The sequence below is a fragment of the Diceros bicornis genome, chromosome 36, assembly GCF_020826845.1.
Source record: "Diceros bicornis minor isolate mBicDic1 chromosome 36, mDicBic1.mat.cur, whole genome shotgun sequence".
NCBI lineage: Eukaryota > Metazoa > Chordata > Mammalia > Perissodactyla > Rhinocerotidae > Diceros > Diceros bicornis.
This window is the reverse complement of record NC_080775.1, coordinates 30,140,401-30,165,770: the sequence shown is the minus strand read 5'-3', so window position 1 is coordinate 30,165,770 and position 25,370 is coordinate 30,140,401. Positions and strand designations below refer to the sequence as shown.

Below are 25,370 nucleotides of genomic sequence, written 5' to 3'. Positions count from 1 at the left end.
TGACACTGTGGCCCCCACGGGGCTTGCACACAGCAGGCCCCGCGGACGGCTGAGTGAGTGGTCATGCTGCGGCTCTGGGGCCGCGTGATGGGGGAAGCAGCCGCTCCCGGGTCCCCAGGGGCCTCCTCAGCCCAGAGTGTGCACAGCTGGCCCAACACTCCGCCCTGGCGGCCCCGGGGAAGGACAGCTCCACAGAGACCCCATAATGGACTCAGTGACTCCAGAGTTCCATTCTGTCCCCCTGAGGTAGCATGTGGCACTCTCTCCGCGTCCCCCGCGGGACTGTCGTCCAGTGAACGACTGACCGACGCCCGGCAGCAGCTCCCAGCGGCCAGCGGGCCGAGGAAGAGGGCGGTTCGGATCCCCTACACCGGTCTCTTTCCCTGGACTCCATTCCTGCCACCCTCGTACTCGGTCCGTTTCCCGTCCACCCTTCCCGCGTTTTCCCCACGAGCGTTTCCTCAACGTTTCCCACTTCATGTTTACGAAGTGCTTAAGTCCACAAAGCCAGCACGTACCTCGCCGGCGCCAACCCCTCGGCCCCTCCCTCAGCCTGTCCTCCTCCTCCCGGATCTGCCGCGGCCGACTCACCCCGCGCCCTCCCGGGTCGTCACGTGAGCGGCCGCCCCGGGCCCGCCGTCACGTGAGCTGCGGCCCCGCCCCCGCCGTCACGTGAGCCGCCGCCCGCCCCGCCCCCGCGCCGGCGCGCTCCGACGTGCCCTGGCACTTACCCTCCCTCGGAGCCGCCTGCGGGACGGCCGGCAGCGGCCGCCCCCGTGTGAGCGCCCTGCAGTCGCCTCGGCAGCCGCCGTGCTGGGGGAAGAGGGCGCAGCCCCCGCCAGGTCGCGGGCCCTCGGTAAGGGGGCGGGCGCGGGTCCCCGCGGACGGAGGGCAGGTCGGGGAGGCGCCGCACAAAGGCGCTCCGGGGCCGGGGCTGCCCGCCGAGGGCGGCGGGGTTGGGGGGGCGTGTGCGGGAGGCGCGGCGGCCCCGAGGTGCGCGCGAGGTGAGGCCGGGGCGCCGCCGGCGGGGTCGGGGCGCGGGGTGGGCGCGGGGGAAGAGGGCCGAGCCCAGCCCCTTGGCAGACGCGGGCCAGAGGGTTAAATGGCTCGAAGTTGTGGCTCCGCTGCCCCCCGGGTTCCTGACTTCCTGTGTGAGGGCAGCGCCTGCCCGCCCCGCCCCCGGGAAGGAGGGTGTCGGGGTGCGTGTGCGAGTGTGTATGAGTGTGTGTGTGTAAAAGCCTGGCCCGTGCCGCCCTCCTCCCTCGTCTCCTGCTGCTGCGTGAGTCCGCTCCGAACTGCTGTAGGGTGTGCAGACCCACGCCCACCCGGGAGCCCACCTGGGGCCTCCCCCCGGGACTGTGGACCTTAAACTGGGCACTTTCCTCTCTGCAGTCGTTCGAGGTGCCTCGCCCCGCTGGAGGGACATTTGCTGGCTTCCAGCTCTTATGGGAGGAACCTCCTCAAAGTCCTTGAATTAAGGAAAAAAAACCTCTTTACAAGCGTGCTGCCCTCCTCCCATCTCAGGGAAGTTGTTTTCCAAGAATGGCCGTCCTTGACGTGTTGTATCTGAAGTTACTGCAGACCCTCTGAGAGGTGGTGCCCGCAGGGCCGTCCTTAGAGAAAAAGGCCGCCCTTCAGTTTCAGAGGCGTGTTTTCCTTCTGACTGCACAGCAGTTTTAAATGCATTTCCAAAGGCTAAAGCAAAATGTTTAAAGCATACCTTTATCAAAGTTGTAATGTCATTCCAAGGGAAGTGTTTGTCACGCATAAAGACCGTTAACACTTCTGTTGCTTTATGGTCAGGACATATGGAAGTAGATTTTATTGACCGTTCATATTCCTAAGGGGAGGCAGTGTGGAGGAAGGAGCATTGAATGAGGAGTCCCTCGAGTTCCGGTTCAGATTCTTCCGCTCACTTGTAAAGGTGAGACCTTGGAAGACTCTGAATATTATAGTCACAGGTCGTTAAAAAGCATCTAGTCCCTAGCCACGCCTCTTTTCATCCTTGAGAGTTGGGAAACAATGGCCTAGAGATATATTTGTCCATATCCAGTGTTGCTTACCTTATCTATAGGAGGGTGTATTACATAATGGGTCATCTTTCTGTTCTGCTTCTGGTCTGAGTAGACGGTCTGGGTACTGGTGCCAGTATTTTTCTCCTCTTTGTTTTAAAAATGCCTTGGAAACGTTTCTGAGCAGGGATTTGGGAGCCCAGGGCAGTGCCTAAGAGCACGCTCTGAAGATTTGACCCTGTGCCATGCAGCTTGAAGAGCCAGACAAACTCGACCCATCTCTGTGACCCGTAGTTGCATGTAGCTCCACTGCTCTGGAGGTGTTTCTCCGTGGGGACAAGCAAATTAAATACTTAAAGTGTAATGTAACAGATTATATATCTGTGTGTGTGTGTATGTGTATGCCCCAGTATTTGTTGATAGAGTTCTGTTCGTACTACTTTATCCACCATAGAAGTTGGAGAAGATTGCTAACTCATTGATTCTTAATATAATGCCATCTGTATAGATGCTGTCTATATATAGTCAATATTTTATGTATCTTTAGATTTTTTTACTTACCAGTTCCATTGCTGTGAGGCACAAGGGAAAATATGTAAATGCTGTAGAAAAACAGTATATTTAGGTAATCATTTGGCTTTTCTTTCATTAGAGTGTTGAGTGCTTTTTTTAATAGGTGGATAGAAAGTGGGCTTTACAAATTTAAGTATTTCAAGTTATGCACTTGATATTTCTGAGAACAAAAGAGTAATAAGATTTTTAAATTGACTAAAATAAAACAGTGAATATGGTGATGTGTAAAATTATTAAATGTAGTCTTAATATTTTGCTTATCTGAGAAAACTGGTACTAGGAAAAAGCAGCTTAAGGTGAATCTGCCTAAAATGGGCATTACAGTTTTATAATAGTGGGAGAGAAAAGTGAAATTAAACTTTTACTTTATCTTATATTTAACAGTTTTAGTTATAATTGCAAAATGCACTGTTTTGTAGAATGAATCAGATGTGAAATGGTATGATGGTACCACATATTGTTGTTCAAATCATGCTCTTCAAAAATGTTCCTCTCCAGAGGAACCCATTGGGCCATTATCTTTGTGGTTTTTTCCTTCAGTCGTTAGCTGGTCTGATTGTGCCACATCCTCATTTGTGGATGGTTTTGCTGTGATTCAGCAATTTTCCTATTACTTTTATTGACTTAATAAATATCCTGCAGTTTCAGTTTGCAATTGATTAGCTTTTTATTTGAACTGAACTGCCACATGCTGCCTGCTCTAAGCCCCCCTGGCCTGTTGGTAATCTAGTGCTTCTCAAACTTTAATGTGCAGAGGAATCACCTGAACTTCTCAGCCCCCAGGTGATACCGATGCTGCTCTTCTGCCCAGAACACAGACCACTGCCGTCCAACAGAAACAATGCCAATCACCTGTGTGATTTTAAAGGTTTTTTTTTTTTTTTTTGTTTTAGTCCATGATAAAAAAATGAAAAAGATCCCAAGTGAAATAAATAAGTAAATTTTTATCATATAATCAATATGAAATTATTAAGGAGATATTTTACATTCTTCTTTTTGGACTAAGTCTTTGAAATCCAGTATGTACTCTGCACTTACAGCACATCTCAATTTAGATTAGCTGCGCTTCAAATGCTCAGTAGCCACATTTGGCTGGTGGCTACTATATTGAAAAGCACAGTTGTGGAGTCTAGACTCTAGATCAGTGCTAGTCTAAGTGAATTTTTAGATTGGCCCTATCAGCAACCTTTGGGAACTTGTTAAAAATGTAAATTTTGGACGGCACCTCATACCTACTCTTATTAGAATATCTGGGGTTTCAGTAACTTGTGGGTTTCTTTTTTCCTGAGGAAGATCTGCCCTGAGTTAACATCTGTTGCCAATCTTCCTCTTTTTGTATGTGAGCCACTGCCACAGCATGGCCACTGACAGACAAGTGGTGTAGGTCCACACCTGGGAACTGAACCCAGGCTGCCAAAGCGGAGTGCGCCAAACTTAACCACTAGGCCAGTGGGGCTAGCCCAGTAACTTGTGTTTTAAAAGCTACAGGATATGACTACAAAGTGTATATGTGGTATTCTGGATGAGATCCTAGAAGAGAAAAAGGTCATTAGGAAACATGCAGGAAATCTGAATAAAGTATGGACATTATCACCAGTATTGGTTCATTGACTATGACAAATGTACCATACTAATGTAAGCTGTTAATAGTAGGGAAAATTGTGTACTAGGTGTATGGGAATTCTCTGTACTATCTTTGCAATAATTCTGTAAATCTAAAACTTGTCTAAAGTAAAAAGGTTTTTGTTTTTTTCAGGAAGCTGTCCAGGTGATTCCCTTGCTCACTAAAAGTTTCAAAAGCAGTGATCCAGATCACTGATAGGACCTACACTACTGCAGCTCAGGTGAGTGGGATGGAAGCTAGGATTAGGTCTGATGGGTTGATAATTGTATTTTCGTAATAAGTTAAAACTTATAAAGCATTTAGCATGTGCCAGGCATTGTACCACATGCTTTGCACATATTTACTCATTTCTTACCATGTGCTAGGCATTGTACCACATGCTTTACACATATTTACTCATTTCTTACCATGTGCCAGGCATTGTACTACATGCTTTACACATAGTTACTCATTTCTTACTATGTGCCAGGCATTGTACCACATGCTTTACACATATTTACTCATTTAATTCTCCCAATATGTGGTATGTACTGTTAATAAGCTCCATTTCACAAATGGAAACAGCTGAGGCTCAGAGAGGTTAAATGACTTGTCTTAGGTCTCATAGGTAGCAGCAGGCAGAGACAGGGACATTTGAGGAGGGACTGATTTTATAAGCCATCAGTTCATTGGTGAGTGTTTTTCTGCTCTTGCAACTTTTGCTTCCTTGAGAAGCAGTGATTAATGTGGATACTGTGTATCATGCCTTGTAGTTTACAAAGTACTTTTCTGTTTCCATTCTCTCAAGGATCTTTTCAAGTTGGTATTGTTTCCTTTGTTTTACAGATAAGTTAAGGTGCTCAGCGTCTGAGAGCTGGTAAATGGCAAATCCTAGATTTAAATTTGAGGCCTCTGATCCTGAGTTCTGTGCTCTTTCCCTTTACGACGGGAGAAAGTAGAATACATTTTGAAGTTAGAGTGACATCTTTAAAAGTTTGCTGAAAATTATCTGTATTTTGCTAAATATTATTGGTTTGTTTAAAAAATCAGTTTTATTGACATATAATATACATACAGTAAACTGCACTAACACTCAACAATAAAAAGGAATGAAGTCCTGATACATACAACAACATGGGTGACTCTCAGAAGCTTTATTCTGAGTGAAACAAGCCAGACGTAGAAGGCTGTGTGATGTGTGAGCACTCTTCTGTCACAGCTTTGCTTCCTTAGTAAGCAGTGGTGAATGTGATGCTGTCTGTCATGCTTTATAGTTTACTAAGTACTTTTTCACATTTTCCCTTTCCCTTCTCACAAGGGTCCTTTGAGGTTTGTATTGTTTCCTGTTTTACAGGTGGATGTACCACAGTTTGTTTAGGCATTCACCAGTTGTAGGCCTTTGGGTTGTTTCCAATTTCTGGCTATTGTGAATGAAGCTGTTAAGAATGTGAGGGCTTTGCACGGACTTATGTTTTCATTTCTCTTGGGTGAATGCCTGGAAGAGGAGTTGGTAGATCATATGGTAAATGTATGTTTACCTTTATAAGAAACTGACAAAATGTCTTCCAAAGTGACTGTACCATTCTGCATTCACAGCAGCAATGAATGAGAATTCCAGTTGCTGGTATCCTTACCATACAAAATATTGTGTGTGTGTATGTGTGTGTGTTTTTAAAGCCATCCTAGTAGACGGGTAGTGATATCTGGAGGTTTTAATTTTCGTTATTAGGGTTTTGTTTAACAGCTTTATTGAGGTATAATTGCTGTATAATAAACTGCACATATTTTAAGTGTGCAGTTTGATACGTTTTGACATATTTATATACTTGTGAAACCATCACGATTATCACAATAATGAACATATTTATCACCCCCTACCCCCCCACCCCCAATTTTCTTGAGTCCCTTTGAAATGCATTGCCCTTGTTCCCTGGTGACTGTTGATCTGCTTTCTGTCACTATAGATTAGTTTGTATTTTCTAGAATTTTATGCAGATGGACTCATATAGTATGCACTCTTTCTTGTCTGGATTTTTTTCACTCAGCAAAATTGTTTTGAGATTCTTCCTGTTTCTTGTGCATATCAGTAGTTCGTTCCTTTTTGTTGCTGAGTGATATCCCGTTGTGTAGATATACCAGAATTAGTTTACCCACTCATCTGTTGGTGGACTTGTGGGTTGTTTCGAGTTTGGGGCTATAACAAATAAAGCTGCTGCAAACATTCACGTACAGGTCTTTGGATGTATGCTTTCATTCCTCTTGGGTAAATACCAAGGTCACATTCTAGGGGTCACATTCTAAAATATGCATACTGTCACTTTTAATTTGAGTTATAGTTTAAGAAGACAGTTGTCTAAAACTAAGAAGCATTTAAATCAAGTGCTTAAAATCCAGATGGGGGAGGGGCGAGGGTCAGTATGGCACTGCAAGATACTCCAGGCTCCTCTTGTATATTTCCTTCCCCAGTCCTAGAATCAGCCGTTTCTCCAAAGAGCCTTGGTTCCTTTATTTGAAGAATGATATTAGAAACCATATCTGGGTGCTAGATGTGCTTCTTGGTGCTGGGGTGTCATTATTACTGACAGCAAGGAAATATGTACATGTGTACTAAGCAGTATACGGACACGTATCTGTAATATTTCTTTATGTAATCATCTGTATCCGTGGTAAGCTAAAAATGAGTTCATATTGATATCTCCAAGTCTAATCCATTACCACATAGATCGTTCCAGCCTTCTCCCCTTGCTTGTCTATAAATTCCTACTCCAACATGGAGGAACCTGGCTCCCACCATCTACATTCCATTTACTTAATTATTCATTTCCAGTATACATGTATAGCAGTATCAGAATTTTGATTTCGTACCCCCATGGGAAACGTTTTTATTAACTAGGACATAGTACTTATCTGCAGTTTCTTGGCCTGTATTCTTATAGACCCCGCTTATTTCCAAAATTGGTTAGCATCTTCTCCACCTTTTCTCCCATTCAGTGAGATTGTTCCATATGTTCGTAATGCTCTTAGACTATCTTTTCTCATCTGCTTTCCATCCTGGGATTCCCCTGACCTCCTAAATGATTTTTTAAAATTTGCGTACATTGAAGTTCCCGATTTGTGTTTTAAAGATTAATGTGTTTTGACAAGTGCATAATGTCATATATCCATCGTTACAGTATCATACAAAATAGTTTTATTGACCTAAAAGAATCCTCTGTGCTTCACCTATGGACCCTCCCTTCCTTCTCCCCACCCCTAGCAATCACTGTCTCTGTGGTTTTGACCTTTCCAAAATGTCATATAATTGAAATCATTCAGTATGTAGCTTTTTCAGACTGACTGCTTTCACTTAGCAAAATATATCTGGGATTCATTTGTGTTTTTTTGTAGCTTGATAGTTCTTTTTATCACTGAATAATGTTCCATTGTATGGATGTCTCACAGTTTATATTTTCTCTTATTGAAGGACATCTTGGTTGCTTCCAGTTTTTGGCAGTTATAAATAAAGCTGCAATAAACATTTGCGTGCAGGACTTTTTGTGGAAATAAATTTTCAACTCATTTGGGTAAATACCTAGGCATGTGATTGCTAGATCGTGTGGTAAGACCATGTTTAGCTTTGTAAGAAACTGCTCAAGTCTTCCAAAATGGCTGTATCATTTTGCATTCCTGCCAGCAGTGAGTGAAAGTTCCTGTTGCTCTGCATCCTTACCAGCATTTGGTGAGGTCAGTTTTTTGGATTTTAGCCATTCTAATAGGTGTGCAGTGGTATCTTGTTGTACTTTGCAATTCCCTAATGACTTGATGTTGATCATTTTTTCATGTGCTTATTTGCCGTCTGTTTATTTCATTCATGATGTGTCTTCTCAGATCCTTTTTCCATTTAAGAAATTTGGTTCTTTTTGTTGAGTTTTAAGAGTTCTTTGTATATTTTAGATACAAGTCCTTCATCAGATGTGTCTTGCAAATATTTTCTCCTTGTCTGTGGTTTCTGTGTTTGTTCTCTGGCAGTGTCTTTAGAGCAGAAGTTTTAAATTTTAATAAAGTCCTACTTAATTTTTTCTTTCACGGATGGTGCATTTGGTGATGTATCTAAAAACTCATTGCCAAACTGAAGGTCGTATCTCCTCCTTTTTAAATTGGCATATTTTCTCCCTTCTTTTAACAATCCAAGAAGAAGTCATGTCCACCCCATTTCTGATTGAGAAAGACTTCTTGGCACAAATCTTCCTAAAATACCCCATGCAAATGTCATTTTTATTGAAATATGCTTGCTTTCCCTCAAGTTTCTTTTGTTGTTTCCTCATTTTTGTGTCAGATTTCAATCTTGGTTTTGAATTTCCTGCACCAGTTTTCACTTGACTGTGTTCTCTACTGCTTTCCAGTTACCCTGTTATTTCCTCTATCCTTTCTGCTGTTCCTATTTTTGCTATTTCTTTATGGCCAGAATAGTTTATAATATTAATCACTATATTTTCTTTCTCTTCTTTAGGCCTAAAGAAATGTCTTATATTCTACATCTTTTTATTCTTAGAAAACAGCACTCATGCATTATGAAAAAACTTTAAGTGAAGTGCCCTTTAGTGATGACCTCTGATTTCTTGTTAAGTGTACAATTTACAAAATTATTTCATGGGATAATTTCTTATGCTGGAATTGTTGTTAATGTTTTTGTTCTCGTTAAGTTTAATTGATTTCTTTAGTAGAGGCCTGTTTAGGGGTTAATTTAATTTAATTTCTTTTTGTGAGGAAGATCAGCCCTGTGCTAACATCCGATGCCAGTCTTCCTCTTTTTTGCTGAGGAAGATTGGCCCTGGGCTAACATCCGTGCCCATCTTCCTCCACTTTATATGGGACGCTGCTGCAGCATGGCTTGACAAGCGGTGCGTCGGTGCACACCTGGGATCCGAACCTGCGAATCCTGGGTGCTGAAGCGAAGCATGCTCACTTAACTGCTGTGCCACCAGGCCGGCCCCTAGGGGTTAATTTTAAACAAATACTTTTAAAACTGCTTGGAGGACTTCATGTCAAGAATCTGTGCTTAAATTGTGGTATTTGTAAGTCGGTTAATATTTACATGTGAGGCTATATTAACATTTTGTTCATGGTATTAGAATTGCTAAATAGTTTGTACATATATGTATTTGACTTAAATTATAAACATTAATTATGGATACATTTACTATATTTCTCTTAAGATTTTGTTTACTTGTTTACTTTTTTGATATATCTAGTAAGGATATCATGCTGAGAGATGTGGTTGATTAAAACAGATGTCCTGGGGGAGGAAGATAACGTTTGCTGAGTTATGTAATTAGTGGTAGGAAAGAAAATGAGACAAATTGGCAGACAGAAAGGAGGAGGCTGATAGTTTTTAAAATAGCGTAATAGAAAGTTCTGAATCTGACTGGGGGAAGAGAAGTAAAAGATGTATGCAGTTGTGTGTGTGGTGTGTCTACCTGTATGTCTGTTCTTGTTGAAACATGAGGAAGAAGAAGACTGGTTAGAGCCATGAAAAGCCTGCAGTGGGTATTTTTGAAACTGCAAAGAGAAGCAGAGGTTGGTACTGGGCTGTAGATATGCAAAAACTCTATATACTGGTTATTGGGTACTTAGTAGTTGTATAAGTGTGTGTGTAATGAATGTGGGTGGAGGAGTGTGGTGATGAGTGTAGAATATATTTTAAATAGAGGAGCGTTGTGCTTAGAGGGCATTGTAGTTGAGTGAGTAAGATTCTAACCAAAATACTTGAGAGGATAAATTACCAGGATAGACAGTTCTCAACCTAATCTGAAGAGAAGAATCCACAAGTTTGGGGAATAGAGGAAGAAACAAACCAACCAAAATTAAAACTATAAACATTTGTTTTAATACAGCTTATGTTTTTACATAAAAATAGGCAACATAAGTTATTCACACATTTGCAGATAATTTTCACTTAGGTCTAAGTTTTTGGAGCTACTCCATAATTATTTTAATTTTCTTTGACTTCATAGTGCATAGTAAGGCTTTCTCTTCATTTTTATTTTATCTAACTTTTCTTGGACCTTGGATTATAATACATAATTCATACTACATGACTTTCTAGAAGTTTATAATTTTATTGGTTTCTCTTAGGGGCTTCCCCATTTCGTTCCCACTCCCATCCCAGTATTAACTAGAAATTTATCTCAGCTCCTGTTCTCTTACCCCATTGTGCCCACTCTTGCTCATGTCATCTGCCTTGATACCTGTCTCTTCTGTCCTTTGACTACTTCTCCATTTTCCTTGTGGTCCCAGTACTCATGGCATTTAACTGAAACTTTAGATTTGATGTCTTACGTTGAACATAGTGAAACTAGCTTCTGTATCTTTCTCCCTGACTCCTCCTTCATACTTATCTGTGTAGTCACTGGGCAAGGTGTAGTCATAAAGCCTGGCAGTGAATGAGACTGAACACGGACTAGCCTTTAACCCATTGTCGCTCCCCGCTCCACAGCCCCTCTCCTACTAACATGAAATCATACAATTACTGGTTATTCTTCATACTTTCCTTTTCTCCATTCCTGTGGGTAAATGTCTGACCAATTGTAGTGTGTTTGAGCTCTGTAATCTTCAGCATATTCCCTTACTCGTTTCAACACTTGCAAAGATACTTCTTACGTTATTTCATACTTCCTGGAAACAAAAAAAGAAAAAAAAATCACCTGAGGATAAGTATTTCAATGTAGAATTTTGAAAAATTGTATCGAAAAACTTTAATGTAGGTAAAAGGATTAAAGCACGTAGCTGCTAATGTCCTGGTAATGCATGCAAGTAAAGGCTGAACATTTGGAAGGTTAGAATTTCTATTTAGTGTGATGGGAAAGGTCATCCACATTTGGCAGGGCTGGGGTGGGGCAGAGATAGGAAGTAGATTTGGATATGGTAAGGTTTAGGTATCTAGTAGAACACCAAATGGATTCAGTTGTGTGTCAGTAGTTTCTTTTCATCTGGAAGACTCTTCCTCCTCTTTTCATTTTTCGTGAAATTGATTTTTTGGAAGACTTCAACTCGGTTGTCTAATAGAATGTCTCACATTCTAGATTTTGTCCCTAATAATTAGCTTAAGGTTAAACATGTTTGTGGCAAGAATACAACATAGGTGACATTGTATGCATCTTATTGCATCACACTGGAAGGCAGGTATCGTCAGGTTGTCCCACTGTCGGTCTTGCTAAGTTTGATCACTTGGTTAAGCTCATGACTGCCAGATTCCTCCATTGTAAAGGTATAGTTCCCTATTGATACTTAGTAAGCAATCTGTGGGGAAGTATATTAGGGCTCCCAATACCCTCTTAACATTTGTTTTCATTTGCTTTTTTGTGTGTGAGGAAGATCAGCCCTGAGCTAACATCCATGCCAATCCTCCTCCTTTTGCTGAGGAAGACTGGCCCTGGGCTAACATCCGTGCCCATCTTCCTCTACTTTATATGGGACGCCACCACAGCATGGCCTGACAAGCGGTGCGTCGGTGCGCGCCCGGGATCCAAACCCCGGCTGCCAGCAGTGGAGCGCACGCACTTAACCACTACGCCACAGGGCCGGCCCCTGTTTTCATTTTCTTTACTCACTCAATACCATCAACTAGAAAAACAGTTCTGTCATTTAAATAATTTTACAAAAGTTGTTTCTCACATAATTAGAAGTTTAAAAAGATATTTCTGTCAGAATAAAAAAATAAGGTGCAGAAATGAAGTTGAAACCATGTGGAAATGAAGTAGGAGAGGGCAGTGGTAAAGCATCCCTTGTGTTTGTACTTGTTTGGAGGGTGCTGCTGAACACAGTTGTGGTCTATAAAATTGTACTGTGTTCTTTATAGCTGTTATAAAAAAGTTATGCTTCTGAAAATGTGAGCAGCCTTATATTCTTAGCCTTCTTGAAGCAATCCTGTTAAAGTTAATGAACTTTATTTTTTTTTGTAGGTGTAAATGAAATATTGGATATTTATTTCTCCTTCTAAGGTAAGTTTTTTATTTATTTATTTTTCAAAACAACATTATATATATATATATATATATATATATATATATATATATATATATATATATATAGTGTGTGTGTGTGTGTGTGAGGAAGATCAGCCCTGAGCTAACATCCATGCCAGTCCTCCTCTTTTTGCTGAGGAAGACTGACTCTGAGCTAACATGCGTGCCCATCTTCCTCCACTTTATGGGGGACGCCGCCACAGCATGCAAGCGGCGGTGCACTGGTGCGCGCCCGGGATCCGAACCCCGGGCCGCTGCAGCGGAGTGCGCGCACTTAACCACTATGCCACCTGGCCGGCCTCAACATTACTATATTAAATTTGTTATTCAAGTAGTTTGTCTAGAAAGTAAATTTTAGATACTGAAATTGTATCACTAATTTATTTATCACCTGGGCTTATGGGCTTTATCTGTTACAGAGAAGAGTATTGTCCTCAGGGAATGATTGTTATTGCACATAGATCGTACAGTAATATTATGCCCAGTATTATGCCATGGGTGCTGAGGAAAATTGGTAGATTGTCATGGGACCCTGGGTAAACATTTGTGGTACATCTTAGTATTCAGAATTACTTAGGGTCTCCTTAGGATCCCTGAGCATTTGGTTGAAGGTGTTAGTTTCTTAGGGCTACTGTAACCAAGTGCCACAAACTGGGTGGCTTAAAACAGCAAAAACTTATTCTCTCACAGTTGTGGAGGCTAGACATCCAAAATAAAGGTGTCAGCAGGGCTGTGCTCTCTCTGAAGGCTCTAGGGGAGAATCCTTTCTTGTTTTGGCTTGTAGCTGCCTCCCTCCAATTTCTGCCTCTGTCTTCACGTGGTCTTCTTCCCTCTGTGTGTCTCCTTTCCTTGTCTCCAAATCTCCCTCTCCTTGTAAAGACACCAGTCATTGGATTTCAGGGTCCACTCTAATCAAGAATAACCTTATCTTAAATTGATTACATCTGCAAAGACCCTATTTCCAAATAAGGTCACATTCACGGATCCTAAAGTTAGGACTTAAACATTTCTTTTTGGGGAGCACAATTCATCCTGCAATGGCTTGACTTGAGTTGTAGCAATATTGAGATGCTGTAATCATTTTGAAGATTGAATGCCAAAGTATTTTGGAATTGGGGGCTGGCCCGGTGGCGTAGTGGGTTAAGTTCGCATGCTCTGCTTTGGCAAGCTGGGGTTCGTGGGTTCAGATCCTGGGTGTGGACCTACGCACTGCTTATCAAGCCATGCTGTGGCAGGCGTCCCACATACAAAGTAGAGGAAGATGGGCACGGATGTTAGCCCAGGGCTAATCTTCCTCATTAAAAAAAAAAAAATTTTGGAATTGATATAGTAATGAAAGTGAATCCTAGATTTCTCAAGCCAATTTAGGGCTATTTGTAATAGACTTTGAATTGAGAGCGTGTGTGTGGACTTTTAACATTTACAAATAAAAAGACTGGTTATTTGTTGGCGTTTGTGGGATTCAACCTAACAAGGATGTGGCTCTCCTGAGCTAGACATAAGAGAGAAACAAAGTAAACTAGCAATTTCTCTTGTTTATCTTTGTATTTCACCTAACAGTAACAGTGCTGTCGTTTTTATCCATTTATATTAGTAAGGGAAACTTCTATAATTGGATAACTTTTTTTTTAAGCCCATTAATGGTCTTGATCATTTTAGAAAATAAATAGTACAGGGTCATTGAAATTCAAGGTTCTTGAAATTCAACTCCAACTTCAAGGAGGGTCTTAGGTAAGGTGTGCAGTGAACCTAGCTCAGTGCCTGGCCCTTGGTAAGTGCCTAATATGTATTAGCTGTTACTAGTGAGCCTTTCTAAGAAAGTGAAGGAGGTTGAGGTAGTCCTGAAAAGAAGGAAAGTCCTACCCTTTTATTTTTGATAGTCTTGTGTCTGGCTGGTTAGTGTATTTACTGTTCCAGTCATTGGTTTGATTTTGGCCATAAATGACTGGAAAATGTAGATTATAGTTAGAATAAGAGTTTTTTTTTTTTTTTTTTTTTTTTGGTGAAGAAGAGTAGCCCTGAGCTAACATCTGTTGCCAATCCTCCTCATTTTGCTGAGGAAGATTGGCCCTGAGCTAACATCTGTGTCCATCTTCCTCTATTTTGTGTATGGGATGCCACCACAGCATGGCTTGATACTCAGTGCATAGGTCCACGCCCAGGATCCAAACCTGTAAATCCTGGGCCACTGAAGTGGAGCACGCGAACTTAACCACTACACCACTGGGCTGGCCCCAGAATGAGAGTGTTTTTAATGTAGGAAAATACATATTAGATACATGTTTACTTTCTGGGGTTTGAGATTTGAAGGTAATGTTCTTTAAATGGATCTTAATATATGATGCTTGTGAGTAAATATTAAAAATCCAGACTACGTTAACTTTTTTCTTCTCTTCCTCCTTTTAAATAAAAATAGCTATATTAATCCAAAAGCTGTAAAACCATAATGTGGCATACCATCCTTTCTGAGAGGTGAATGTTACTGAATAAAAATGGCTGACAGAAGTGGGAAGATTGTTCCAGGACAAGTGTATATTGAAGTGGAATATGATTATGAATATGAAGCAAAGGACAGAAAGATTGTGATAAAACAAGGGGAACGATACATCTTGGTGAAAAAGACCAATGATGACTGGTGGCAAGTTAAATCAGATGAGAATTCCAAAGCGTTTTATGTGCCAGCCCAGTATGTGAAGGAGGTCACCCGCAAAGCTCTAATGCCGCCTGTTAAACAGGCAATGGGACTGCCGAATAATTCTGTGAAAGTGATACAGAGTCTCCATCTTCAGAGATCAACAGAAAATGTGAACAAATTGCCCGAGCTTTCAAGTTTTGGAAAGCCATCGTCGTCTGTTCACGGAACAGGTCTCATTCGTGACGCCAATCAGAATTTTGGGCCGAATTATAATCCAGGTCAGACTCTTAACCTAAGCCTGGACCTGACCCATAATAATGGAAAGTTTAACAGTGACGCACATTCTCCTAAAGTTTCCAGCCAGAGTAGGACGCGCTTATTTGGTCACTTTCCAGGTCCGGAGTTCTTGGACGTGGAGAAAGGTAGCTTCTCTCAGGAACAGTCTTGTGATTCAGCAGGAGAAGGCTCAGAAAGGATACGTCAGGATTCGGAATCTGGTGATGAACTGAGCAGCAGCTCCACTGAGCAGATAAGGGTAAGATGAAAGATGGAATGATGAAACACTTGTACACCTGAATACACACATTAATTATACGTTTTATTTTAACTAAAATCTTTGAAAGAGTTCAGAATTGTTTGTTTCACTTCATGTTTTCATAATACCTGGGTTCTATCCTGATATAAAGAGAGAGAGAATATGTGAAATAACCTGTGGTGTTTGGAGAGGTTCGCTTTGTGGTTTCCGTAATTATTTTTGTACCCTTATGGGACTACTCTGAGTGTGGAAAAGTTTTTTCTTTTCTTTATTGATTATGCGTAAGAGAGAAAGGATTTACTTAATTTACCCAGTGGTGATATTTCTTTTACTAGAAAAAATTTGTTTTCTAGCTATACTCATTTTGACTTGATTCTAATAAGTCCTCTTCAGATAATAAAGAATATATGAGGAAAGATGTCATTGGAATGTTATCTGCTAACTCTTGTTCTTTTAAACTTGTTTATTACCTTTGAATATAAAAAAAATAGAGAGCTCATAAACCTTTACCTTCATTCATGCACTTTTTTATCTTAAATGTCTAAGTATCCACACTTGCTTGCACTGAGTATTAGCCTGGAAAAAATTTTTTGTGTCTATGGTTTGATTTTTCTTTATCCCTTACCTAACTTTATTTTAAGATTAGTTTATGCCATTTATTTGTCAAGTAAAGTGAAGTAAATTTTAAAAGCACATGCATGAAATTGAAACTTGGGAGGCTGGCCCCGCCTCCCGTGGCTTAGTGGTTAAGTGCGCGTGCTCCGCTACTGACTGCCCGGGTTCGGATCCCAGGCGCGCACCGACGCACTGCTTCTCCGGCCATGCTGAGGCGGCGTCCCATGTACAGCGGCTAGAAGGATGTGCAGCTATGACATACAACTATCTACTGGGGCCTTGGGGAGAAAAAGGGGAAAAAAAAAAAAGAAATTGAAACTGGGATCTATTTGAAAAAGTCTAACTTTAAGTGAATTTAAAAATTGATAAATTTTTGGCCTAAAGCTCTGTTTTAAGAGTTTTTCATCAGGTTAAGTCAGTGAATAATTGTGAAGCTGCTCGTAGGGGTAATCTGATTGTAATGGAGCTAGTATGTTTTTTCTATAGGTTTTAATTTTTCTTGTGACATTTTGAATGAACATAGAAAAAAGGGAAGGTTTTTTAGGAAAACTTCTGATGTTTGAGATCATGGCAGTTACGTGAAGTGGCACTGGCAGTTTATCATCATGCGTCTTAGTAGGGTTTCTTTTCTTGAGTCTTTATGTTGTACTTTGACATAGAATATATAGTGTTTCCTGGAATTTTTCTGTCATGGCTCCTTATTGAACTAGTGGGACTTGGGAAAGACATGTGTTTCCATTCCATCCAGCCATCACCACTATTTCATACTTCAAATCACACTTTATATTTAGGTTCACTAGCAGTCCTGTGTTCTCTTAAATCTCTTATAGTCATCTTAAATTCACTGGATGGCATGGAAGTTCATGGCCCCTAACCTCTCTTGGACCCTTAACACTGGAAATCCTATTACATTTCTCTAGCCAGTCCTCTTCCGAACTCCTCATGGCAGCTGTTTCAAACCTTTTCCATTTTCTTCAGTTCTCTGAGTCACTTGCTTTTCCCTGCTCTCTTATCACATAAACTTGCCTCGCATTTCACAGCAAAAATAAAAGTCATGGGATAGAAACCACTTTGGCTTTGGGGAGGATGTACTGCACAGCAGTTAGCATCACTGACTTCAGATTTGAATCTGGTTCCATATCACGTACCAGCTGTGTGATAATTGGGGCAAATTACTTCACCTCTGTGTGTTTCAGTATCCTCATCTTAAAATGGGGATCACAGGGTTGTTGAAGATTAAGTGGGTTACTATGTCTAATATGCTTAGAACTATGCCTAGCACATACCTGCATTAGGTATCTATTGCTGTTTAATAAATTACTCCCAAATCTAGTGGCTTAAAACAGTAAATATTTATCATCTCAGTTTCTGTGGGTCAGTAATTCAGAAGCAGCTTAGTTGGGTAGTTCTAAAGCTTAGGGTCTCTCATGAGGTTGCAGTCTTACGAAGGCTTGGCTGGGCCTGGAGGAGCTGATTCTAAGACAGTTCACTCACATGGTGCTAGTTGGGCCTCTTCACAGCTGCTTGAATGTTGTGACTAGCTTTCCCCGAGAAGGAGTAATCCAAGAGAGAACAAGGTAGAAGCTGCATTGTCTTTTATGCCTGAATCTTGGAAGTCACACACTGTCATATCCTATTGATGACAAGTTCAGCGCTATTCTGTGTGGGAGGAGAAAACACAGGTTGTGAATATCAGGATATGAGGACATTGGGGGCCACCTTGGGGGCTGGCTATGACAGTAAGTATTCAATAAAATATAGCTGTCGTTGTTACTTCTATTATTGTTATTACCACCATCAAATCTCTAAGTACACCTGTATCAGCAGTCATCTTTCTCCCCAGTACAGTGCAAGCCTTGCTTCTCCTGTCAGAGGGCAATCTCTTCATATTTGCCTTTCCTTCTTTTTCACAAACCTTTTGCAAAGATTATGTACCATTGTGCTCATATGGCTTTAGATTCATTGTTTTTTTTTTTTTTTAATTTTTATTTATTTATTTATTTATTTTTATTTATTTATTTATTTTTCCCCCAGTAGATAGTTGTATGTCATAACTGCACATCCTTCTAGTTGCTGTATGTGGGATGCGGCCTCAGCATGGCCGGAGAAGCAGTGCGCCGGTGCGCGCCCGGGATCTGAACCCGGGCCGCCAGTAGCGAAGCGCACGCACTTAACCGCTAAGCCACGGAGCCGGCCCCGAGATTCATTGTTTACCAAGTTTTTTCCATCGGCATTTAGTAAAACTCTCCAACACAATCTTCCCCTCTGAGTATCTCTTTATCACCCTGTCCCTTTACTGGCAACTTCTGGAGAAAGGTGTATGTGTTTGCTTTTCTGCATTTGCTCATTTCCCACTCACTCCTTAACCTGTTCTAGTATGGCTTCTGACCCCACCACTCCACCCAAACAGCTTCTGCTAAAAGGTCCTTTCATGGCTGTTGATAAATCTACAGACAAAAAAAGCTTATACGTAATCAATACCATTATCACAGTGAACAAGATGAATAATCAAATGGCAATTTAAAATAATTTTTCATTGAGGCATAGCATATAATCAAGTGTGTAAATTGCACTCATCTTAAATGTACAGCTTGATGGATTTGTACGTATGTATATACCTCTATAATCAACCCTGAGCCCCTTTCCAGTTAATATGCACATCCTGCCCCCCCTTTGTCTCTGCTAGATTTTAATTTTTCTGACTTATATTACCATTGATCGTTTTGAGATAATTGTAGATTCATAAGCAGTTATAAGAAATAATACAGAGACGTGCCCTGTACGCTCTATCCCGTTAACCTGCAATGGTGACATCTTCCAAAACTAGACTATAATATTACACTCAGGGTATTGACATTGGTACAGTCAAGATACTGTGAGCATTTCCATCACCACCAGGATCCCTGTGCCCTTTTATAGCCACACCCACTTCCCTCCCACTCCAACCCCTCAATATAACCCCTGGCCACCACTGATCTATTCTCTCTTTTTATAATTTTGTCATTTTAAGAATGTTGTATAAATGGAATCATATGCTATATATAACCTTTTGGGATTGGCTTTTTCATCCAGCATAATTCTCTGGAGATTGATCCAGGTGGTTGTGTGTATCAGTGTTTGTTCTTTTTGTTGCTGACTAGTATTCTATGATATGGATGTACCATACTTTGCTTCACCATTCACTCATTGAATAGTTTTTGGCTGTTGTGAACAAAGCTCCTGTAGATAAACATTTCACACATTTTTGTGTGAACATAACTTTTCATTTCTCTGGCATAAATACCTATGAGTATAATGGCTGATGGTATGGTAGTTGCATAATTAATTTTTTAAGAAACTGCCAACCTGTTTTCCAGAGTGGCTGTACCATTTTACATTTGTATCAGCAAAGTATGTGATCCACTTTCTCTGCATGCTCACCAGCATTTGGTATTGTCACTATTTTTTATTTTAGCCATTCTGATAGGTGTGTAATAATCTCTCATGATTTTGACTTGTATTTCCCTAATGGCTAATGATGTTGAACATCTTTTCACGTGCTTATTTGCCATCAATAGATACTTTTCATTGTAATGTCTCTTCATGTCTTTTGCCCATTTTTTAAGTGAACTGTTTGGTTTTGTAGAGTTTGGAGTGTTCTTTATATAGTGTAGATACTAGTCATTTGTCAGATATATGGTTTGCAAATATCTTCTCCCAATGTGTAGCTTGGCTTTTCATCCTCGTAAGAGGGTCTTTTGGAGAGCAAAAGTTTTTAATTTTGGCAAAGTCCAATTTATTAATTTTCCCTTTTATGGGTCATGCTTTTGTTTCAAATCTAAGAACTTGTTGCATAGCTGTATTAGGATTCTCCATGGAAACAGAACCAATAGTGTGTGTGTGTGTGTGTGTGTGTGTGTGTGTGTGTATATGTATGTGTGTGTGTATATATATATAGAGAGAGAGAGAGAGAGAGATTTATTTCAAGGAATTGGCACTCGTTCTCAAGGAATTGGCTGATGAGATTATGGAGGCTGGCAAGTCCAAAATCTGCAGGGGAGGATTGTAGGCTGGAGACCCAGAGAAGAGCCATTGTTGAAGTTTAGATCCAAAGATTGTCTGCTGGAAGAATTTACTCTTGCTTGGGGGAGGTCAGTCTTTTGTTCTTTTGTTCTAGGCAGTCCTTTAACTGATTGGATGAGGCCCACCCACATTATGGGGGGCAGTCTGATTTACTCAAAGTCCACTGATTTAAATGTTAATCACATTCCAAAACACCCTCACAGAGACATCCACAATAATGTTCCACCAAATATCTGGCCCTACTGAGCTGACACATAAAATTAACCATCACAGTAGGCCTAGATCCTAAATATTTTCCCCATTTTTTTCCTAAAAATTTATAGTAGCGATTAAGTGTCTGCGTTCCGCTCTGGCAGCATGGGGTTTACAGGTTTGGATCCTGGGTGTGGACTGATGCACCACTTGTGAAACCATGCTGTGACAGCATCCCATATAAAACAGAGGACGATGGGCATGGATGTTGGTCCAGGGCCAATCTTCCTCAGCAAAAAGAGGAGGATTGGCATTGGATGTTAGCTCAGGGCTCATCTTCCTCACAAAAAAAATAAAATGAAGAAAATAAAAATTTATAGTTTTACATCTTACATTTGAATCTATAGTCCATTTTAAGTTTTCGTATAAGGTGTGAGATTAAATTAAGGTTCTTTTTTTTTTTTTGCCTATTGATATCTAATTTTTACGATATCATTTATTGAAAAGGCTATCTTTCCTCCAACAAATTTCTTTTACACCTTCGTCAGAAATCAATTGGCCATATTTGTATGGGTCTATTTCTGGACCCTCTGTTCTGTTTCATTCATATGTATGTCTATCCCTCCTCCTAATACCACACAGCCTTGATTACTGTAGCTATATAATAAATCTTAAAGTTGGGTAGACTGATTCCTCCCACTTTATTCTTCTTTTTCACAATTGTTTTAGCTCTTGTAGTAGGCTGAATAATATCCACCAAAGATGTCAGGTCCTAATCCCTGAAACATGTAAATGTTACTGTTTTGGGAAAGAAGGTCTTTGCAGATATGATTAAGTTAAGGATTTTGAGATGCAGACGTTATCCTGGACCCTGCGTGAGATCACAAATGTCCTTTAGAGAGGCATAGGGGACACCACACACAGAGAAGGCTGTGTGGAGCAGAGAGAGATTTGGAGATGCTGGTCTTGAAGATAGGAGTGATATGGCCACAAGCCAAGGAATGCTGGCTGCCAGCAGAAGCTGGAAGAAGCAAAGAAAGAATTCTCTTCTAGAGCGTCTGGAGGGAGTGCAGCCCTGCCAAGATCTGATTTCAGCCCGGTGATAACTGATTTTGGACTTCTGGCCTCCAGAACTGTGGGGGAATAAATTCTTTTGTTGTTTTAAAAGTTGTTACAGCAGCCACAGGAACTAACATCCCTGTTCTAGTTCCTTTGCTTTTCCTCATAAATTTTAGGATAATCTCATCTTTAACTACAAAACATCTTCCTGAGATTTTGATAGGAATTACATTAACCTCTATGTCATTTCAGAGAAAATGGACGTCTTTACTATGTTGATTCTTTCAATCCATGTATATTGTAAGTCTCTTCACTTATTTAGATCTTCTTTGATTTGTTTCATCAGTATTTTGTAATTTTCAGCGTTAAGTCCTGTAAGATTTTGTTAGATTTACACCTAAGTGTTTAAATTTTTCAGAGCTATGGTAAATGGTACTGTATTTTAATTTTGGCATTCATGTATTTATTGCTGGCATATAGAAATACAATTGATGTATTTTTCTTATTTTTAATGAACTTTTTTTTCAGAACACTTTTAGACTTAGAGAAATATTGTGAAGAAATTAGAGAGTTCCTATATACCCCACCCCTGGTTTTCCCTATTATTAACATCTTATATCAGTGTGATTCTTTTGTCACAATTAATGAACCAATGTTATACATTATTATTAACTAAAGTCCATATTTTATTCAGATTCCCTTAGTTTTTATCTAATGTCCTTTTTGTTTTTCAAGGATCTCTTCTAGGATACCACATTACATTTACTTTTATTTATGTATATTTTTTTTGGTGAGGAAGATTGGCCCTGAGCTAACATCTGTGCCAGTCTTCCTCTATTTTGTGTATGGGACGCCACCACAGCATGGCTTGATGAGTAGTGTGTAGGTCCACGCCTGGGATCTGAACCTGCGAACCCCAGACTGCGGAAGCGGAGCATGTGAACTTAACCACTATGCCACCGGGCCAGCCCCCCAACATTACATTTAATAGTCATTGTCTCCTTGGGCTTCTTGTGGCTTTGATAGTTTCTCAGACTTTCCTTGTTTTTTAATGACCTCGACACTTTGGAGGAGTATTGGTCAGGTGTTGTAGAATGACCCTATGTTTTAATTTGCCTGATATTTTTCTCATGATTGGACTGTGGTTATAGACTTTTGGGAGGAAGACCACAGAGGCAAAGAGTTGTTTTCATTGCATCATATCAAGGGTAATACAACCTGATTTATCGCTGTTGATATTGACCTTGATCACTTGATGAGGTGGTGGTTGTCAGATTTTTTCACTGTAAAGTTACTTTTTTCCCTCCCTTTCCACACCATAGTCTTTGGAAGGAAGTCACTGTATGTGGCCCATACTTGAGTGGGGAGTTAAACCCCACCTCATTGAAGGCATAGTTTCTACAAAAATTATTTAGAATTATTTTGTATGGGAGATTTATACCTTTAGACCATTTATTTATTCAGTCATTTATTTATATCTGTATGGACTCAGGTTTTTTTTTTTTTTAATACCTTGGATTATAATCCAATACTACTGTATTTTGCTGTTGAATTATTTTAGTTTTGGCCATTGGGAACTCTTTTTAGGAGCATGTGTGTGTTTGTTTTAGCACTTCTTTACTTTCTGACACTACAAGATGCTCCATGCTCATCTTTTATATTCTTTGCCCCAGTCCTAGAATCAGCCATTTTTCCAAGGAGTCCTAGTTCCCTTAATTGGAGAATGGTATTGGAAACCAAGATCTGGGTGCTAGATGTGCTCATTGCTACTGGGACGTCGTTGCTTCTAGGCCCTCTCACCTGACAGAGCAAAGAAATACATGTTGGTATGCTAACCCATCTATATACACATATCTATAAATATTTCCATATGTAACTATCTGCTTCTATGTTAAGCTAAACATGAGTTCATACTGAAGTCTGCAACTCTAATCTGTCCTCACATGGATCGTTGCTTATATATAAACTCCCGCTCCAACATTGAGAAATGTGGCTCCCACCATCCATTCCGTTTGCGTAATTGTCCAGTTCTAGTGTGCATGTATAGCAGTATTAGAAATGTTAACTTGAACCCCTGTGGAATACAACTTTATCAGCTAGAATATAGTACTTCCTGTGCAGTTCTTTTTGTTTTTGGTTTTACAGATAGCATTCACTTTTAAAGTTTCTTTAAATCAGCTCCTTTTCCCCCTACCTAGTTTAGTGAGGTTGTTTCATACAGTTGTAATAAAGTTAGAGTTTTTGGTCATATTCTGCATTCCATCCTGGGATTCCCTGCCTAGCCTTGAATTACTACATTAAAAAAAAAATTGCCTACATCAAGGTTTGTTCTTTGTGCTGTGAAGTTCAGTGGGTTTTGACAAATACGTTGTACTGTGTATCCACATTACAGTATCATACAGAATAGTTGCACTGCCCTACTCCCTGATGCTTCACCTACTCACCCTCCCTCCCTTCTTCTCTCCAACCCTTGGCAACCACTCATGCTTGTACTCTGTGGTTTTGTCTTTTCCAGAATGGCTTTTGATTGGAATCATACAGTAGACTTCTTTCACTTAGCAATATGTATTTAAGATTCATCCATGCCTTTTCATGGCTTGATAGCTGATTTCTTTTATTGCTGAATAACCCATTGTAGGGATGTGCCATAATTTGTTTAGTCCTTCATCTATTGAAGGATATCTTGGTTGCTTCCAGTTTTTGGCAGTCGTGAATAAAACCCTTATATATATTTGCCTGCAGGTTTTTGTGTAGACAGAAATTTCAGATCATTTGGATAAATACCTAAGATCAGTTGGATAATACCTTGGGTAAATACCTAAGATTGCTGAATAGTATGGTAAGACCGTGTTTACCTTTGTAAGAGACAACCAAATTGTCTTTCAAAGTGGCTGTACCATTTTGCATTCCCATCAGCAGTGAATAAGAGTTTCTGTTGTTCAGCATCTTCACCAGCATTTGGTATTGTCAGTTTTTTGGATTTTAGCCGTTCTAATAGATGTATAGTATCTCACTGTTGTTTTAATTTGCATCCCTAATGACAAATAATATTGAGCATCTTTTCACATGCTAATTGTGCATCTTTATATCTTCTTTGGTGAGATGTCCATATCTTTTGCTCATTTTTAAATTGGGGTTATTTTCTTATTGTTGAGTTTTAGGAGTTCTTTGTATGTTTTTGATACAAATTCTTTATCAGATATATATTTTACAAGTTCTTTCTCCCAGTCCGTGGCTTATCTTTTCATTCTCTTAACAGTGACTTGTACAGAGCAGAAGTTTTTAATTTTAATAAAGTCCACAACTTAATTATTTCTCTCATGGATCAAGTTTTTACTTTTCTATCTAAAAACTCATTGCCATAACCCAGGATTACCTAGATTTTCTCTTGGTTTTAGTTCTAAAGTTTATGGTTTTGCATTTTACATTTAAGTCTATGATCCATTTTGAGTATTTGTAAAAGGTGTAAAGTCTTTGTCTAGGTTCATCTTTTTTGTGTGTATATGTCCAGTTGTTCTTCACCACTTGTTGAAAAGACTTTTCCTCTCTCTATTGAATTGCCTTTGTTCCTTTGTCAACAATCAATTGACTATTTGTATATTTCTGGGCTCTCTATTCTGTTCCGTTTGTCTGTGTGTCATTCTTTTGTGAATACCATGCTGTGTGGATTAATGTAGTTTTATAGTAAGTGTTGAAACTAGGTAGTAAGCATATTTCAACTTCAGGATTGTGTTGGCTGTTCTAGGTCTTTCCATATAAAATTTGGATGCAATTTGTTGATATCTACAAAATAGTTTGTTGGCATTTTGGTTGGAATTGTGTTAAATCTGTAGATCAAACTGGGAAGAATTGACTTCTTAACACTATCAAATCTTCCAGTCCATGGCCAAGGAATATATCTTCATTTGTTTAGACTTGCTTTTGTTTTTTTTAATTTTTTGTTTATTGCAGTAACATTGGTTTATAACATTGTATAAATTTCAGGTGTACATCATTATACTTCTATTTCTGCATAGATTACATCATGCTCACCACCCAAATACTAATTACAACCCATCACCACACACATGTGCCAAATTAT

General features: G+C 40.1%; 1 protein-coding gene across 6 annotated transcripts in view; it reads left to right on the top strand.

Moving 5' to 3' along the window:
- Nucleotides 1–739: 739 nt before the first annotated feature.
- ARHGAP12 (Rho GTPase activating protein 12) overlaps nt 740–25,370 on the top strand; it is a 124,258-nt gene continuing 99,627 nt past the window's right edge. For 2 of the 6 annotated variants that reach the window (XM_058532734.1, XM_058532731.1), the window contains exons 1-3: nt 4,305–4,429; nt 12,129–12,167; nt 14,608–15,361. In XM_058532734.1, the coding sequence (XP_058388717.1) occupies nt 14,684–15,361 (678 nt within the window). In that variant the 5' untranslated portion in view covers nt 4,305–4,429; nt 12,129–12,167; nt 14,608–14,683. Of the gene's footprint in view, nt 857–1,569; nt 1,925–4,302; nt 4,430–12,128; nt 12,168–14,607; nt 15,362–25,370 lie in introns of those variants that run through there. The other 4 variants (XM_058532728.1, XM_058532729.1, XM_058532732.1 and 1 more) reach the window with 4 other exon arrangements.